Here is an 18864-nt window from a genome sequence, read left to right as displayed (position 1 = left end):
TTAGTTTGTATGCCTCTGGCTCTTTGTAAATTAAGATGGCACAAAGCAAAAATGATCTTTTTTTTTCGTCTGCTCTTGGAATTGGATTTTTCAAAAGAGGGAAAACGATGTAGGTTTTACTGACATTTATACTCACTCTGTACATCTGTGATGAGTTAAAATCTGCCAGTGATATCACTCATGTTGGTCAGACTCTGTGTCTTCATCAACAACACAGGAGGAAAAAAAATGAAAGAATGGAAAATAAATTAAATGACACCACTGTAGATGAAACTATGTGTACCACTTACTAGGTGCATTGTGTTTCCTTTCTCCTCCGCAGGTATACTTACACCCTGTGCCCGTTCAATCAAGTCACACAAAAGAACACTGCAGGAACTGAGGTCTCATTAGGGTAAGTACCTCAATCACCGTCTCCTTTGTGCCCACAGTTAAAATCCAAATCAATGACCGGCCTGGGAATTTCAGAGGATGGTGGAGAAATGGTAAACGCTGGCGCTCCCGTTCCAGTGACCCTTACAGGACAGTGTGTATTGTGTGCTGTGTGACATTTAGAATCCATGTTCTAATATGAAAAGGCTCTTTTATTTTTCCTCTAAAGCAGCACGTACACCTTGTTTTTATCTGGTCTTTCATCATGCCATAAAGCAGGAAAGGTAATTTCTTCTTATTTATACCAATTAGATACATTCTATGACAGCATTGTTCATTTCATGATTGGACCTGAAACAAATCCCACCGCTGCACTCCAAAGAAAGCTCTTTAATCATTGTCACAGTGCTCATATGAACTTACCTCAAGTCCAATATTTGCGCTATTGATTTTTCTCTATTGTTATTCAATCTCTGTTAGCTTTATATGACCTTTAATCAGTCACTAACAGATCTTTATTATAGTTATACCTTTTGATCAATGACAAATGGGACAACTTTCATATACTGCTGGGGTTGTGTTTACTCAGCCTCCAAGGGTTTCAGTTTCATCAAAAGGTTTACATGCTGGACTTTTGCCGCCCCCCTTTGGGACCACTGTGTGTATCAAAAAGCCTGTGTTTGATGACACATATATGTTGTGTTTTTTTCATTCCCCCTGAGTGTCATTAGACTGATTGGAAGTTCTCAGCAGAACCAGCACCTTTTAATATAAAAGTAACTTTCTTGGCTCGAGTTTGAAACATTAAACTTACGAGTGTGTCTGTAACCACATCCGAGAGGATCTTCCTAACATCGCTGTCAAACAACTAAAGAAGAAAGACATATATTTATATCATACTGATGTTTTCCTTGTTTTTCTCTCATTCTGAATTTTAGTTTTGAGGTGATAATTATGGGATGTCGCCTCACTGTCCTTTTTCCACTCTCTCATTAGCCCTAACCGTCAGTCACCTGACACTTTTATAGGGTGCAATTATGGAAATGCAATTCCATCGACATTGACACCTCTCCGCCAGGGGGAGAGAAAAAAAAAATGCTTTTATGATTCTCTGCAACTCCTCCCCCAAAAAGAAGAGACTTCAATTTGCAGAGCTGTTTTAGTTGCAGCGCGCACACAGACTTAACGACTTGTTGTGTGAACAGACAATACAAAGGTCTAAGTGACCATGGAAAATTTGCGACACAGTGTCAAAACATTTTGTCTCCCTTTGAAAAGTGACGCCATTAGGCTTGACTCGTCTCCTTTGCGGCGGGTTGAAGTGAGACATTATTCGCAATTATCCCTCCCTGCAAATATAGGTTTGATTTCAGATGGTAAATTAATTGGAATGTAAAGCAGGGCTTTTTTGCACCACCACCTCCCACACTATCTATCTACTCACTTTCGGAGCGGAAAGTGCAGTGCTTCACCGTGTCTTTTAGTGCGGCGAAGAGGAAGAACAGAATGCTAACTGTGAGTAATGTGACCCCGGTGATTCTGCCTGCCTGTCACTCATGGTAGTATGGAAGGGCAGAAGGACCAAACAGAACCAGTGGTCGAACACGTCTTTGGAAACAAATCGCTGCCAAGCAAAGCCTCTAGGGACAGATTTCAAATGTATATTTATCTTTTAGTGCCTGTTGACGTTGATGCAAACACCTCATTGGTATTTTGCAGGCGGTGCGGCACTATATGATGTACTATACTGTTTCCAGAGAGCGTGTAGTGAAGGTATATGTGGTCTCAATGAAGCAAAAGGGGGGGAAGGGGAGCCGCATGAATCATAGCTCGCATGGTGGGTATAAAGTTCATTTTTTATCCAGACAGACCATCAGTCAGGCCTTGCAGGATGTGGCTGGGCCTCCTGATATCAATCTGCATTGGAGGCATCCTCTTTCTTCCCCAGAGGGGGGACGAGGAGGGAGCGGGGAGAGCTTTGATTTAAACGGCAGCATTTATCACACCTGCTCCAGCATCCTAAAGGACAAGCATGTGAAAAAGAGAGGAGAGTGGGGGCAGAGAAACAGCATTAACATGTGTGGCCTGTCAAAGAAAGTGTGAAGCTGGAACTGTGAGTGCTGCGGCAATGACATTGCTAATACTTGCTCGCACCGTTTTGACTAATATGGATTAGTTATGTTATGTTTCTGCAGTGCCGGATTGATGCAGCTGCTGCTGAATTTTGATTACAGCTCATGGCCGGCATGGTTTGTGAAGTGTGTCAAGGCTCATAAAAGTTAAATTGTTCCCTAAGCCCTAACCTTCCTTCATGCTTGGTTTTGCAGCATAGTTGGTGTTAGACCATTAACTATACAAATGTTCTTAAGGAACAATAAATCAACCCCGGAACACTTTCTTTTGTAGCTTCTCCGCTCTTATATTGTGCCCACACACATAGATTTCACAAGGCATGGCCAGCTATATAGTGTGTGCTCTCAATTATCTGTAAATGTAGATATTATACAACAAATATTCACTACTTGAATTCCAATATCTCTGCTTTCCATTTAGCTTTTCTGCCTTTCGGCCTCAGCAGCTCAGCCACTTCCTGAAATGGCTATTGTAACAATAACATCAGCCATGATAATGATAATAGAGTAGAGGAAAATGCTTGCATTGCGACAAACACCATCCCACTGTGACAGTGTCGTCCATCTTCATAATGTCCTCTCCACCCACCCCCCCACCCCCACCCGTCCTCTTTTTTACATGCTAGGTACACTGACAGGACAGCAAATGCAGGTTTTACAGAATGCACTTGGAAAATAGTCCACAAACAAATCAGGTATGCCATCTTGTGCTTATATAACATGTAGAAAAATGTAAGTATTTTTAGGACAAATAATCTGTAATTTAGATAATTCACTTTCTTGCCACTTCACCTTTAAGAAAGAGACATTTACAGACTGAGAAGTGGGCACATCATTACAACTTGTGTGCATTGGTCATGGTGCTGAGTCTTAGTGGTTAGTTAAAGTAAAGGAAGCCTAAGGACATGGCTTTCCTGTTTCTTTCAGATCGGTCCATTAGCATCTTAGCACTTTACATTTTAGAAAAAAAATGTAATTGTGTTGGAAAAACAGCTAGCTTAGCACCTTTCAAGCAAGTGGCAGGCTGGACTTTGTGAGGGACCCATGGTTGTTGCCCACCAACATTGGCTCAACCTGCCTATTTTTGGGTTAACTGATAGTTAAACAGTCAGTATTTAACAATAGACAGCACCTTAGACCTGTTTTCTTCCTGTCTCCATCTAGTTCTAAGATGGCGTTGGTCATATGTCATACCTGAGGCTTAAATAAAGTCCACAGATTATTTTGGTGACATGCTTCTATGTTACTGTACTATGTTAGTACAGATTTCAAGATGCATCTAACATATACAAAGAGCTTGTCTTCAGTCGTCTGCTGATCATGGCTCCAAGTTAAAACAGACAAAGACACTTAACAAAGTGCGACAGCTCGTTTTTGCATTTAAACTGGAACAGTAACACAACAACAGTGAAACACAGAAACATAATTGAATTCAGTGACATTACAGCACTGAAAATTATATGGGAAAACACAGAACAAAGTAAAAGTAAGTTTTAGAACTCAAGTCCCCAGGAAGTGCTTTGTCAACATGCAGTAATCAGCTTAGTGTTCGAGGCATTTTCTGCTAACAATCACAACAAGTACAAAAAACAAGTCTTTAAAGTGTGCCGCTCCAACGGCGCCTGGCTATAATAACCTTTCACCATGAGCAGAAGTGCATTTGAAATATTTATGTCGACCCTTTCAGACTCAGTCCAGGATAAACACATGGAAATAGCTCCAGCTGGTATGATACAGACAGACAGTGACGTTTGAACTCGGACACCTTGGTTATGTATATTCAAACTAATGTGTAACAGACGTAGGGAAAAGAAATGTAAACAGATGAACGTTCATTTCAAAACAAAAGCAGAAGACTAATAGCATCTTTTTACTCCAGACAGAGCAGGATGGGAGGATGTAAATGTAGCTGTGGAGGAGGAAGGGATCAGTCGAGGGGTCATCCAATGAGTTTTTGTCGCGGGACTCCAGGGAAATCAGGTGGCCGCGCATTGGAGGTCACGGGAGGTCGGCGCGTGTCGCCCTGCAGAGGTCAAGGAGCTGGGCCCTTCCATTGTGTCGGGGTCAAACAGCTATACGCTCATAATCATTGAGAGCACGAGAGGAGAAGGAGAGAAAAAGGCATCGCTGAAATTGTGCAGGGCCCGACGAGCAGCTTGCTTGTTCACCCTTCACCCCTGGAAACACACTGTGTTTGACAGTCCAAGCTTGGAACACGCCCAGCATCCAAAGCTGCAAAGCAGGATAGACACAACAGGAATAATAATAACCAAAACACGAACCAAAAGAGCAGTGAAGAGAGAGTTTCACCACCATACGACTCAGACTGTGCACTTTAAAAAAAACAAGAAAAGGTTAGAAATGTTGTGATATATGAAATTTTGATTGACAGAGACTGGGAATGGACGACATTGTGAAATGGGAGGCGGGGGTGAGGGGCTATTAGTGTCATCAGGTTCGTATTGCTCAGTATTCAAACCCACAGGTCTCCCTTGAACTGCTTTATTGAACAGTAGATTTTCAAACAGAAAACAGTGGAAAAGTGAGGTAGCCTAGCAACATTGAAACCACAGTTGTATGCCCACTGCAAAAGGAGCCAGGCAGTTGAAATGACAAGCGCAGAGCAACCCCAGAGAGAGTGGGATGTGCTGGCCACCGTGAAAAACACAAATGGGGGGGGGGGCTGTTTGTAGCGGTATGCAGCAGACATACGTATGCTGTTTACAGATCTGCCTCTTTTTCAGTTTTTTTTAGTGTAACTTCTCACACCTGCTGGCAGCCTCACTCTAAAGCCAGCACCGGTGACCCCCCTATATATTGTTTCTTGTCGCGCTCTAAATAAAAGATTGTAACAGAGAATATATATATATATATAATAATAGGTGCGGAGAGAAAGAGATGCAGCCATGTGAATGCCTCCAGGCTGTCCAAGTCCTTTGAGGCGGGAGGGGCTCTGTTTGAACACTCCAGCTGAGTAAATGTATCCGCACAGACCGAGGGAAAGGAGAGAATCCACTCTGTGACCATGGTAATATGAAAATATGCTCATTTGATCAATACGAGTCGACTTGTCACGAGGGCTGCTGAAAAGCCTGACATGGATGGAAAGATGGAAAATATGTCTGATTTTTAAGATTAATTACTGTTCGTGCGCAGTGGCTGCGCATGTATAAACAGGAGAAAAGCACTGCAGCCAATTATCTCGATAGGTGGCCATTTTATTGCACAGCAATCGTGAGGGAGCAGTAAGATTATTACTGTAAAACGGCTCCAACACGAGCAGGTTACAAATGAGCACAAAGAGACTGAATCAGTGAACAACTTTCACTTCACGCGCCATTTTGACAAAGCTTTCACTAATACTGTGTGCTGTGTGAAGTCACCAAACATGTGTTTAGTAAGTAAGGAACAGGAAGCGTGTCATAAATGGGCCTGTTGATGAACAGTTAAAGTCATGATCTTAGAAGAAAATTATTATTATTTTTTTAATCTACAGCGCTGCAGAATGCGTACATTAATATAACCTAGTTTTTTCATTTTTGCTTTATTCGCTGCTATCAGCACAGACACCGTAACACATGCACAGATTCACTCTCTGTCCTGATGCCTCGGCCCCACAGCTCGCCCATGTCCTCATTCTGTTGAACTGGTGACATTTAACCGGCTCTAGGGTCTGGGGCTCATGGGAAATGGTGTTTGTTAAAGGCCACTAAGAACAGAAATAGTTTGTGTCTGTGTTACACCCCTGTCTAGACATATTCTGCAGAAATATCTATTTATATATAGACATATAGACATTAATCACCTTTTTTTATAACGAGTTAGTCTGTTAGCTAAACTTTTTGCTGTCTTATGTCTGGAACATGTCTCTCTGTGTCATCACATGCAGGACAAAACATAACAGTGTTATGTTGGAGACCTCAGCACAAGAAGAGACGACTTTAATTGGTTTTTTGTTTAATGTTAAAAAACTTTTTATTAAACTAACTTATACAAAAGACACAATATACATTGTCTTTCCATTGTGGTTAAATTTTTAATCAAACTGTCTGATGATAAACAAGCCCATCACATTTCTATGCATATTTCTATTCAGTAAAATGACTAATGACTGTGTTTGTTGCTTCACTCTCCACTGCTTTGCTTTTTTTTTTTTTTTTATATAAATGTGCTCACTTAATGAGTGCAGTGATGCTCTCTTTCATGTGTTCATATCAAAGCCAATCCCTTAATTGCTTTGATAGGCATTCGGAAAAAAAAGAGTTATTTTATTATTTTGTTTTTTATTTATGTAATTTATTTATTTTATGTTTTTTTTCCCCCTCCCTCATCTTATCTGAGCCATAATGATTTAACCTACAGAGCAGTGACAGTTCCACTGGAACAAGTGCATAATTATACATTTAAGTGTTCTACTTAATGTGCTCATTTTCAAGCTGTCAAGGTCATTCGCTGGAGTGCCATTAGCGAGAGAGCGGCCCTCTTTACCTGGAAACATGGCAGCCGCTTAATGTCCAATGCTCAAGAGGAGCATGCCATAGTAAACTAGTGCAGCCAGGCAGATATAGAAATGAATTTATGTAACACACTCGCTAATGCAGACAATGTAAGGACCATATATTCCTATCTGTGTTATATGGTCCCTGCACCTAACAGCCCACATGTTATGTGGTAATCAAGGCGAAGGGGGTAATGACTCTTGTGCGTCTGAGGAGAGGGTTAAAGTGGTAGGGAGTGGAGAGCGGGGGGGAGCTGACACTCTGAACCCCTGATGGCCTTTCTGCTGGGTAGTCATGGCAACATCTAGCCTGGTCGTTAATGAGGCACAAGTGAGCTGTTAACAGAATACTGATTTGGGTTTGACATCAGCCCCTGATTCATATCTGTCAGGAGGTGTTGATGAAATATGCACCCTGAGTTTGTTTTATACCAGCAGCGTTAATGCAAATCAGAATGTGCCAAAGATTTTCAGGTAATAATGTGGGTCAGCGTTATAAGAAACTACCTAGAATTTAAGTAGTGCCATCCACTATGAGATGAAATGTATTCGTGCCTTGTGGTGATATATTTGAATAGGACCCCTCAATTCAGAGGAAAAAGGATGCATAACCGCTCTCTTTGTGCATCAGTCATGTGAAATGGAGTGAAAGCAAAGCCCTGACTGAGCATGTGCCCTTCACATGTTCCTGTGCGTATGAATTATTTATTAAGGTGCTGGGCACACAATGGGTGGTAGGAGGGTGAGAGGGAGCATCAGTGACTGGCACGGTAATGACGGAGCCTGGGCTCATCTCAGAACGCCACCTGATTGGTGACCTGACATGAGCTGCAGAGGTTAGTGATGCTTGGCACTGCTTGGCTATGAGAGGAGGCTTTTTTTTTTTTTTTGTAGCACTGCTTCACCGAATCCAAATTAACCAGCAGCTCCCAAATGGCTCTCTCCACCTGCCAGTGCTGCACCGCGTCTCATGCTGTAAATGATTAGCGCATTAACAGCATAGTGAGGGGACTAACTTGCTGCTCCAGACCTCTTGTTAAAGCACTGAAAAGCATAGCTGTGAGGTATAATTCATTGCAGTGGCAGCTAATGAGTGGATGCTACAGTGGGAAGGTGGCAGGAATAAGTGTGGACTTTACACCATCTTAACGCAGGTACTGTATTTCATTAGTATTGCACAGGACAGGCTTGCTGTAGAACTATTAATCGGATGCTGAGTTGGCACATCTAACCTGACAGCTCCTGTCTCTTCAGAGCGTGGAGTGTGTTTGAAGGACCTGGCTTGATGTTGATGCTCTTTATAACACGGGCTGAAGCTGTGAATCAATTAGCATGATGTTTTTTTGGGACATTTGTGACATTTTTTTTGTGTGTCACACATCCTGAAAGCCACCAGGCAATAAAAACACTTATGGATTTTATAAATAATAAGCTAAGCACATTATATGATAGTGCTGCATGAGCCAAAAATCATGTCGACCGACTTGGAAATTGCATGAAATATGTTACCACTGAGCGATTAGCAGATGTCTCCTATAGTACTTGCAACTTTGCAGATCTAAAAATACTTAATTCTCATGTTTATGGGGTTGCAAATTGGCAGCATATGGAAGGGTCCTGTTTCGTGTTGATTAAAGCAGCGTGAGAAAACTGTAGGCACAGCACAAAAAAAGCTGGAAACTTGAGTTTGGCTAAGCTAAAGTTACTCGCACTCCGCACTGTACTAGATCCATAGTGGTAGATTTGTTTGTATATCCGTGGATGCTCTCATTCATCCAGATCATGGTCATTTTCCAAGTGGCTTCTGCTGATGTTTGGCACTCGGGGGAGTGGAGAAACATCTTCAAAAAACAATCCTTGAGTCCATTTGCCTTGATTCAATCTCTTGTGATTTAGTTTGTAGTGTTTACCTGTGGCACAAGTGGAGCAAGTACATATTTGAGCTACTTGAATGCTCTAGGATTAGCAAGAAAATGTTTTTCTTCAAATTCTTCTGTACAGTGGAGTGATGACAAACACATGATGATCTTAATGAGTATGATGCACTGCTAGTTAAAATTAGCTTCAGCTCCGACAACTAGATATACTGCTGTTAAAGGTTTATCCTTGATGGAAGCTGCTTTCATGGCATCAGTCAAAGAATGAGTCACAGACCAGATATTTATAAATAAGATTCTTGACGTGCTATGTCCAAACAGGAAGACACCTATAGCTGCCGTTAATCATCGTGTCCTTGTTTTATTTTCTGTGTGGTCGAGCATAGGTTTCTATGAATTTAGTAGCTGGAAAAAAAACTAGATCTCCCTTAATGTGTGCTGTTATGGTTCTGCTCCTTTTAATAAACATGCATATATACATGTATGCAAAGTGTGTTTCATACATATGCAGGCCCTTTTCTTTTATCAGCGAGGAGATACAAAGATGCTTCACCAGCTTTCTAATGTCTGTGAACATCACTGAAGGCAAATGAGCACATTTATATTCTGTTTACTTGAGGAACCAGCAGACATACCAAACGGGGCCACCATTGTGTTCTTCTTCTTTTTTTCTCCCCCCTGTGATTTTGTTTATCCACTTCTTCTCCAGTGAAGGCCCGGGGTCTCCAAACATACACACAAACATCAACACTTTTGGCCCAGATTCCTCTCCACACCCTGAGTATCTGCAGGGTGTTTGAACACCAGAGTACAGTACAGTAAAATGATAATTGCATCTGAAAGGTTGATTTGTGGCTATATCAGAGGGTGTAACTGTCCTCTCAGTGTTGAGCGAGATTAGCCGCGGATCTTCAGGATTTATCACTCGAGGCGCGCGGATTAGCGGCGAGATGAAGTTTAAAACAAATCACTGGCGACCACGTCTTTTTAACGAAAATAAGAGGAGCTTATATCAGCTCAAGCCATTATCTGGAGAAGAAAATGAAGCTAATCAGCTTTTTTAAAATGCTAATTACTCTTCATGAGGATCAGATTAATAAAAAAAACTATCCTAGTATTGTTTTTAAATTCTAAAACTGACATTTTAGCGTTATCTAGCCCCGAAGACACTACTACTCCTAATTAAATCACAACTCCATCTGCTATTCTTTGTGTCAGTAAAAATCACACCTTAGTCATTGTGAGAGAAAATTAAATGAGATTTGCTCCCTAATGTGTGCTGTTCCAGGCACTGTGTCACCCACAATGCAATGTAAATGTAGGGATAATAGGTTTAGCCGGATACATATGCTGCTATTACAGGTTTATCTTTGATTGAAGGTGCTTTTTATGGCATTAGAGAAGGCCAGACAAAGAATGAGTCATAACCCAGATATCCGTAAATAAGATTCTCAATGTTTTAGCCTTAAAAAAGGAGGATATATCTGCCGTCATTAATCATTGGATCGGAATCTATTTAACTCATTCATACCCCCCCACAGACTGGTTCTGATTTGAATAGCAACGTTTTGGTTGGACAGGCAACAGTTGCCATGCAGCAACCCAGATCATTTCAGGAGCCCGACTCTACTGCTACAAGTGCTACAAGTGCTAGCGAGCATGATTTGTGTCATGGCTGCAGCTTAAAGCCAAACTGTGACAAATTGGATGAGAAAATGAAGTTGTCACTGAGCCAGAGAGACCCATGGTTGAGCTATACTGTCTGTCACTGGGCCAGGCGACCATATAGTAATATTTATGCTTGGGTCATGATATTAAGCAGGACGCCCCACAATGTGTTGTTTTACCTTGTAGAAAATGGTCTGCCAATACCAAGTGCAAGTAGGTATAATATGACGGGGAATGATGTGTCAATAAGATTCCATCTCATGACTCCTGTGAGTCCAAATGACTGGAGTGTGTTGGGCACATCTCTGTGATAACTCAAGCCTAATTGACAGGGCGTTCACCGCCTCCTGGGGCACGGGAGGTCTGGCAGAGTGAGAGAATGGAGATGAAGGAAAGGGAAGGTGAGGTAAGGGAATGAAGTGGGGGAGGGCGAAAGGGATCGCTGGTCAACTCGCGGCAAGAACCGGAACGCTGTCGCTTTCTCCGCCTGCCATGTCTGCTGGCCCTGACAGCAATCCATTTGAGGGCCTCCTGGTGCTAACAGAGTGCTAAAACCCAATCAAATAGGCTCAGAGGGAAAAGAAGTGAGACGCACGGGCCCAGGCAGCTTCCACTTGTGTGAGCAATTCACCTCTGAGTGACCGGATCAGGCATCTTTAAATAAGCCATGCACATCATGAACAGCGGAAAGTCACACTGTGGACACACGAGGACAGCTGCATAGAAGCAGGAGAGTGCTCTTTGCAATCAGAGAGGCCTGATAGAGGTCAAATGAGAAGGAAAACATGTGAAGCTAGATGAATAAATGTGTGATTTTTTTTTTTTTTAAGATTTGGGATCAGAAATTAATGTTTTGTTGCTGAGCTTCACAAATACAGTTTAGAAGAAGCAATCACAATGCCCTTATAGGTCATGAAATACTAAAGCAGTGGAAAGGTCAATATTCATGGCGCTGCTGACGAAGGCACTCAGGCAGATTAAAAGAACACAACTTGGAATTTATAGTTTTTTATTGCGTTTTATCGGGAATGATTCATAAAGAACCTGCTGGTTTCTTGTTTTTTTTTCCATTTATTCTATGTTTTCCTGGACGTGAGGCAGAGATTGACTCCATTATTTATGCTCCTTCTTTTCAGACAGAAAATGCTTACTATCTGATTTAGGGCAAAAGATCATTTGTGAGTGAGACACATTTCTATAAAATCTCCGAATGCAGAAAAGATTTTTCCTCCTAACAGGATTACAGTGTTTCACAAAAATCAATACAGCACGACCGCCGTTGACGCCACCTCAAAGAAACTACTCAAGCTTCAACAGAAGATCAGAGGAAGTTAGCCAGTGAAAGCATAATGAAATGGCATCTGTCAGTACTGTGTTGGACAGTGTCCACTGGCACCCTGGTTTGCTTTGGTTTTGCTAACTCCCCTTGAAATGCTTGGTGAGAATGTAATTAGCTAGCACTGGGCAGGCATCGGTGACAGGGTTTGAGTGTTTATTTCCTCTCCTTCCCTCGTGTGTTATTGCACACAATATTAAAATCATAATTAATTTTTTTTCCCCAGCCATTGTTGAACAGGAACCAGGAACCATAGATTGGCCGTTGTGCCAGATTTTTTTTTTTGTACTTTTTTTTTTTTTTGCACAAAGTGTTTTTCAGTGAGCCAACACTGGACTGTTTCACACAAATGTAACAAAAAGGGGATCTTATTTTTAAATTTGCATTAACTAAAATAATTAAAGTAATTGGATTGGATTCTTTCTTTTTTTATTTTTAGGGTGTGGGGCATGTGGGCCGGAACGCCAAAGAATCTGTACAATCAGATGATTTATGAGAGTGGAGAACCCTGCTGGCAAGGAGGTTCACGCAGCACTACAGTAAGTACTGTTTGTTTCACTAAGGCCCTGTTCACACTGGGGAAAGTCAATCCAGGATTGTATCTGGATAGCCTTTAAACTGTATACGTTCAGACCTATTTTTAAATCTGACTATCACACATGCGTTTCCGCGCTCAATCCAGCTTCACTCAGTATGTTTGTTGTCATCCAAACCACTAGGTGGCGCCTCGTAAAATTCTGAGTCCATCCAGGTAGGACCGCGTGTCTGGGGCAAAGCTGTGTTGTTTACATACAGGTTTTGTACACAACCCAGACACTGTCCCCGTAAAGTATGACGTCGCTAGCGGGATTCACTGGCTGCATTTGCGTTCAGACCTGAGCTAGATCCACCTCCGAGAGATGGATTAAAATCAATCCAGATATATCCAGATTCATGTTGTCCTGACTCATTAAAAAACTATCCGGTTATATCCGAAACCCACTCTAGAGCCTCAAATAAACAATGTCAGACAGAAACAAATGAAAAGATGGTATTTAAAGTACTGTTAAATAATAATTAGGCCTCTGACAGCACATAATACTGTATGTTGAGAGGTTAGTCAGGTAGTTGGGTGGACCCAGGTGTTGCCAAGATGGCATCTCCATCACAAAGACTGAGCTACTACTGCTTCCAGGCTGCCAAACTTTTATTGTGAAATCCTACAGGAAGTAGAGACGAACACATAAAGACTCTTGGATTGAATTAGTGCTGCGCAACTGGACCCTGCACTAAATTTACATTAAAGAAAAAATGATGATGTTCTTCATGGTTAACGTTGCTCCTTTAACGTGTCTGTGCAGCTCCTGCTTCCCTCCTCCACTCACTTTTATGAGCTCCATTTACATTTTTTGTGTGAAAATTTGCCCAATTAAAAATGTAGCACATTTAATCATCTCATTTTCTTTGCCTGGCCCCCCTTCTTCAAATCAGAGTCCAATAAATGTCGTTTGCAAATGTATGTACTCCTGCCATCCCGGGGCCCCCCTTTGAAAAGACTAAATTGAATTCCTTTGATACGAACCCCTAACCGTGTGCAGACGCCATAAATGAAGCCTCGTCAGAAGTAGGCGCTCATTATATTTGAAATGCTGAACCTCAGCTTTGGGTATTGCTCTCTCTCTTTCTGCTATACTTTTCTCTTTATACTTGCATGCAGGGACCACTGGTGGATATTAAGTTGAATCCGTGCAGTGTGCAGTTTATCTTACGAGTCTGTGGGGAACGGTGAACTCTTTCAGTTATGAGCGTCTAAACCAGCTTTTCTTTAATAATCTGGTCTAATTGCTGCAATCCAGGCATGAAGCAACAAACAGGTAGACTTTTGTGGAATTTAGAGTGTAGTGTAACCTGGATGCCACTGTTGTAATGCAGCCCAAAGTCAAAACTAAACCAAAGCACGTGCACGTAGACAAACACTCACACACCAACTTAATGTGCGACATAACAAAAGAACCTATTTGTAATCTAAGTATAGGACAAAATCAGAATCACCGGTTCCACCAGCCTGAAACTTGAGCACAATAATACCTGTCAAGTTCCCTGTTCTTCTGCCTCTCCAGGTGCTTTTGTTCAGGGTGCAGTATGATGTGAGGGGTTGCTATGGAAACCACCTAGAAGTAAAATAAGTTGTTTTCCCTTCCAGTCTCTTCTTGCAGGGTGGGGGGGTGTCAAAGTCACCTATTAAAGACATGACAATGGTAATCGCATCCTCCGCTGTCCTGTTCGCATGTGGGGATGACAGCAGTGATGTCCCATAATTCCACACTGTCCTGTAGTCGCAGCATCATTTTTTGCTTGTGGACTACTAGACGACACTCCATGTTGAGTTTATTTGTAGAGTGACCTGAATATGTTTAAGTGGCAACAAGTCACTGCATAATTTTGTCATTTGTAGTGAAGCCCACTTCCTCACAGAAGTTTAAAGCTAAAACCGGAGACAGGGCGGCTTCAGTCAGCTCCCTCTGTGAGATAAAAGTGGCATGGCTCTCCACTCTGGCTAACAACGGCTCTTCTGCCCGCACCTCCTCAACTTTTCTTTTTTTTTTTTCCCTTTGTGCTTTTCTAGGTCACACTGACATGCGGAACAGAGACAGCCTTGCGATCAGCGAAGGAGCCCAGCAAATGCCAGTACATCATGGACTTCCAGACTCCCGTGGCCTGTCAGCCAGTGCTAAAGCAGCGGGGTATACACAGTGAACTGTGACCCCTCACTGGCCTAGCCTAGAATAACTCTAACCCCAACCCCTCCTCCCTCCCTCGGCTAGCCTGCGGTGACAGACTGGGGTCCTGAGGGTCCCCTCTGACATCTGTGTTGTCAGAACATATATGCTTCCAAGCAAGTCTAGCTAAGGTCAGAATCTGATTTTCAGTAACAGTGTTCCTAGACCACTTTAGTTTTTATGGATTGTTACAGTGCTGATACATCACTGTTAGTGAGCACAAGTATTCTCAACATAGGATTTTTATGTATATAACTGAATCAATAGAACAGCTAGATTAATGTGCTTACTGTAACAGTTATTTAATTTACTGTTTAAATACGTGCTTCATTATAATATGTATTATAGCCTTACATGAAGGACCATTTGACTATTTTTAATGTTTCTTCTTGAATGTAAATTAGTGTTAATTTGGCCCAATAGTTGCCAGAAGTTCACTGAAAGTGCTCATTTTGGTCACTGTTTACTATTGTTGGGTTTAGATTCCTACCAAAAGTTTCACTCTGAAAGGCGACAAAGACAATAAACGTGAGTCAGAGTTGGAGAAGGCCGTCCAGGCGAGAGTACAGCAATGCTACTGAACCAGGGCAACAAAATGATGATGCAGCCACAAGCCAGGTACAACGGCTAGTTGTACTTAAAGTGTTAAAGGCTCTAATGTCTGTACTGTGTGGAAAAACAGAGACAGTTAAGGCCAGCATGACAGGAGAAGACACAGAGCAGTTTTTTTTCCCCCGGAGAAAAGTGCAGTTCGAAGAGCGGCGGACAGACCTGCTACTGACAGTACACTGAAAACAAAAACAAGCACACTCAGTGGACACATTCGCGGTATGTTTTGCCACTTTTTAGCAACTCTAGAATTGATTCGTCAGACCCAAAAATGTCGAAATACCTGTGATTTATTATTTTTGTTACAGATATGCCTGGTGACAGACCAAACCAACAATAGTTAGCATTAGAAGCTACACTAGGTTGAGTTTAATTTGTACTAATCCACCGCTGAAAGTAGTCCCAAAAAACGAAGCAACTGTCACAGGACTGAGAATAAATAACTATCTGTGGTCAAGTAGATACTTTCAAGTAGATACATCACTGCTTATTATATATGTGCCATATTCTAAGCTTCTTCCTGCCTAATGATAAGATATATAACCTACAGTTGACGTGTGCGTAGCACTAATTAATGCCCTGCAGCTACATTAGTGTACAGTCTAGCAATATTTACAGACTTTCAATTATTATTGTAACGTTTCCTGAGTTGAGGAGACTGTCCCAGCCTCTCACTGTGCACACACTGCCTGTGATGTTGTTATGTAACAGATTGTGGGGTTTCTGCAGCAGAGCCCTCTGCTCATTAAGGGGGGAGGGTGGGGGGGGGAGCTAAAATCAGCTGTCAGGTATCCAATAGGCTGCCTGATGTATTCCTTCCCTGCTGGGGCAGCTGGGTGGCTGTTTGCCTGCTAGCAGTGCAATAGCCTGAGGCCCTGTAGCCCAGGGACTGCTGTTTTTTATTTATCCAGCTTCAGCTCCCATCCACATGCTCTGTTTGATGGAGAGTCTCCAATTTTCAGAATAATGGTCCATTTCTGGTTAACTGTAGAAAAACTGTAACAGAAATCTCACATTCACTTCAATCCCCTATAATGTCATTCAAACAGATGCCAAAGCTGATGTCAGGATAAAAAACACACACACAGCTGTAAAAACTGCCAATCACACACACACACACAGCACACAGCACTCTGCTTGTTACTGGCATCTGGAGAAAAAACTTCACATTGCAGCATTGCCATATGGCCATCATGTGATCTCATAAAGAACTTTTTTTTTTCTTTGGATAAAACCTGCTCTCACAAAGAAACAGATTTGACAGTCTGCAGGGTATTAACAGCTCCTCACTTTACTGAATGATCATCATGTCTGCTTCACCCCACACAGTGTGGGTGGGAACCACATTGCAGTTTAAATGGACACTTATTTAAAAGAACACAACTAGCACTGTGTGTTTCTGGATTTTTTTTTTCCTGATAACTGACTGGCCGTATCAGGAAAAAAAAAAAGGGGGGGAAGGATGGAGCAGTGGGAAGGATTCAGTGGGGAAGCTAAGCGCGCACACCTCCATTCAGTACATTTGCACATGAAGGGGCAGGGATGGAAAGTCTTTCCAGTTGCGCGTGGGTGTATTTGTGTGTTGACTCCAAATTGCTAAAAGGGCCCAGAGGCTTTATATTGCATTAAATCTCCGACTCAGCTTTGTAGAAACTAGTTCAAGCTACCTGTTCTCTGGAGTGGGAGACAGCAGGGCCCTCGCCTCGCTGACTGACTAGTGACTGACTGGTTGACTGACGCCCACCACAACGGAGCACCGCTTTCACTCTTTTGGAGATTGTTTTTAAGCTTCCTCCTTTGAAGGGAGGCCAGTTATACCCTCGGGGCTGAGAGGGAGAGAAAAAAAAGGGCCCTGGCATTGAGTCGGCGTGCGACAGTCACATCCAGCTCCCTCTCGTCCACAATCTATTCAGTCACGATACTGACGCCTCCCAGTCAGCCTCTAGCCTACATATTCTGTGCAAACAACACCACTCAGAGGTGTTACAGTACATACAGTATATACAAACATATTCAGGCCTCTTCTCTGGTTTAAAGCTTTGCTTGTAGACGTCTTCCTGTTGAGATTGTTGTTACTGTAACTGTACTACTGTCAACCGAATCGTTCAATACCTTGACAACTATAATATCTGTGAACTTTGTATTCATTTCTCGAGTCTTTTAGCTCCATTTTGGTCTGAACCAACAGCCTGTGACTATGAATGTATGTGAAAAAGAGGCTAAAATCGGTTTCTCTTTGTAAAAACTTCAGGGAACGGCGATCGAAGCCAGTTGTAGCTGATGAATTTTGAGCAATGTTTTTCCAAAATTGCCCAAACATAAAGTCCATCTCTTTATGGACATAAAAAAGACACACGAGTAATATTTGTGACAATTCAAGCAGACCTCACTGCCAAGTGTAGTTAGCATGCTAAGCTAAGCTAAAATGTTCCACTATGATTTGTAGATCTACAACAGCTGGAAAGGAGTTGAACCAGAAGCCGTAACTGTTAAATGTTCTGAGCCTCTGTAGATGGAAAAGGATCAGCCGATCCATTCATTTGCTTGATTAAGTCTTAAGTCTAATTTTTGTGCTTTCATGGACATTTGTTATTGATTTTTTTTTATTGTTTATTCTGTTGTTTGATGTTTAAATAAATAAAGTTAAACTGTGGCTCTGAGAGCTTTTGAGGTAACAGAATTTGTCAAGTCAGCACCCGTCGAACACAACAACACTGTTTTCTTCCAGCCTAGGCCACAAACTTATCAATCACCACCTTTAAAATGTTTTCAATAAAGCACCTTTTGATTGGGAATGCTGAGGTATGTTACAGAGATGCTCCTTTGTGTCTTAATTAAACGCGACTTCTACGCAGGCGGTTCTATTTTTACTGTACAGTGTTTTCAGAAAAAAAATAAACAGTGTTTTAATAACAGCAAACAAAGTGTGAGCTCAAAACACTCGTAGGTAAACTGTAGCATCGCTTTACTCAGAGCGCACCGACAGCACATAGGAGTGAGAGAATTAGAGATGCAGATGAACAAAGACTAATATTGACAGGAGGAAGGGGGAGGAAGAGACAAATAAACAGCTACAAAAATGACAGAGACAGGGAGGATGCTGGAGGGAAAACTGCTCTTTGAGAGGAGGAGAGAGACAAACGGAGCAGGAAACAGTGATGGGAGGAGCAGAGAGAAATGTGAGACTGGAAGGGAGGGAGGGGGAGGTTTAAGCAGCGCTGCCTATCGAGTGAATGTTTCTGTGTTTGTGCTCTCACGTCGGCGAGTGAGCCTCAACACTTCCCCTGTGGAGTGGATGAGTGTGAGCGTGTCGCGGTTGGAGGCTGGAAGGCCGAGCTGTGATAGCATGTGGTTACCAGGAGCCTCCCGCAGTTGGCTTACAGCAGAGGAGAGCTGGTGGAGAGGAGGTTCAGGTTCATAGGGAATACATAGTGAAATAGTGGGTATTTCCACTACCGCAAAAATGACAAATTATCTCTGCCCAAAGTGCAGGTGCATGCCGTAACAACAAAAAAAACCTCAGAGTTATCAAACAAGCACAGACAGAGCGGACGAAAAAGAAAAATTGAAATTAATCAGCGGGGACATGACGGAGATCAACAGTGTCTAAAGC

General features: G+C 42.2%; 1 protein-coding gene across 1 annotated transcript in view; it reads left to right on the top strand.

Annotated features, from left to right (window-relative positions):
* The window catches only part of LOC114451188 (glucosidase 2 subunit beta-like), a 98566-nt gene extending 82590 nt beyond the window's left edge, over positions 1-15976 (top strand). The window contains exons 13-15 of the mRNA XM_028429761.1: positions 323-394; positions 12323-12422; positions 14489-15976. Coding sequence (XP_028285562.1) covers positions 323-394; positions 12323-12422; positions 14489-14626 — 310 coding nt within the window. The 3' untranslated portion in view covers positions 14627-15976. The remainder of the gene's footprint in view (positions 1-322; positions 395-12322; positions 12423-14488) is intronic.
* Positions 15977-18864: the final 2888 nt, after the last annotated feature.

Source organism: Parambassis ranga, chromosome 18 (genome assembly GCF_900634625.1).
Source record: "Parambassis ranga chromosome 18, fParRan2.1, whole genome shotgun sequence".
NCBI classification, from domain to species: domain Eukaryota; kingdom Metazoa; phylum Chordata; class Actinopteri; family Ambassidae; genus Parambassis; species Parambassis ranga.
Note: the sequence above shows the minus strand (reverse complement) of the source record. Positions and strands in the feature narration are given on the sequence as shown.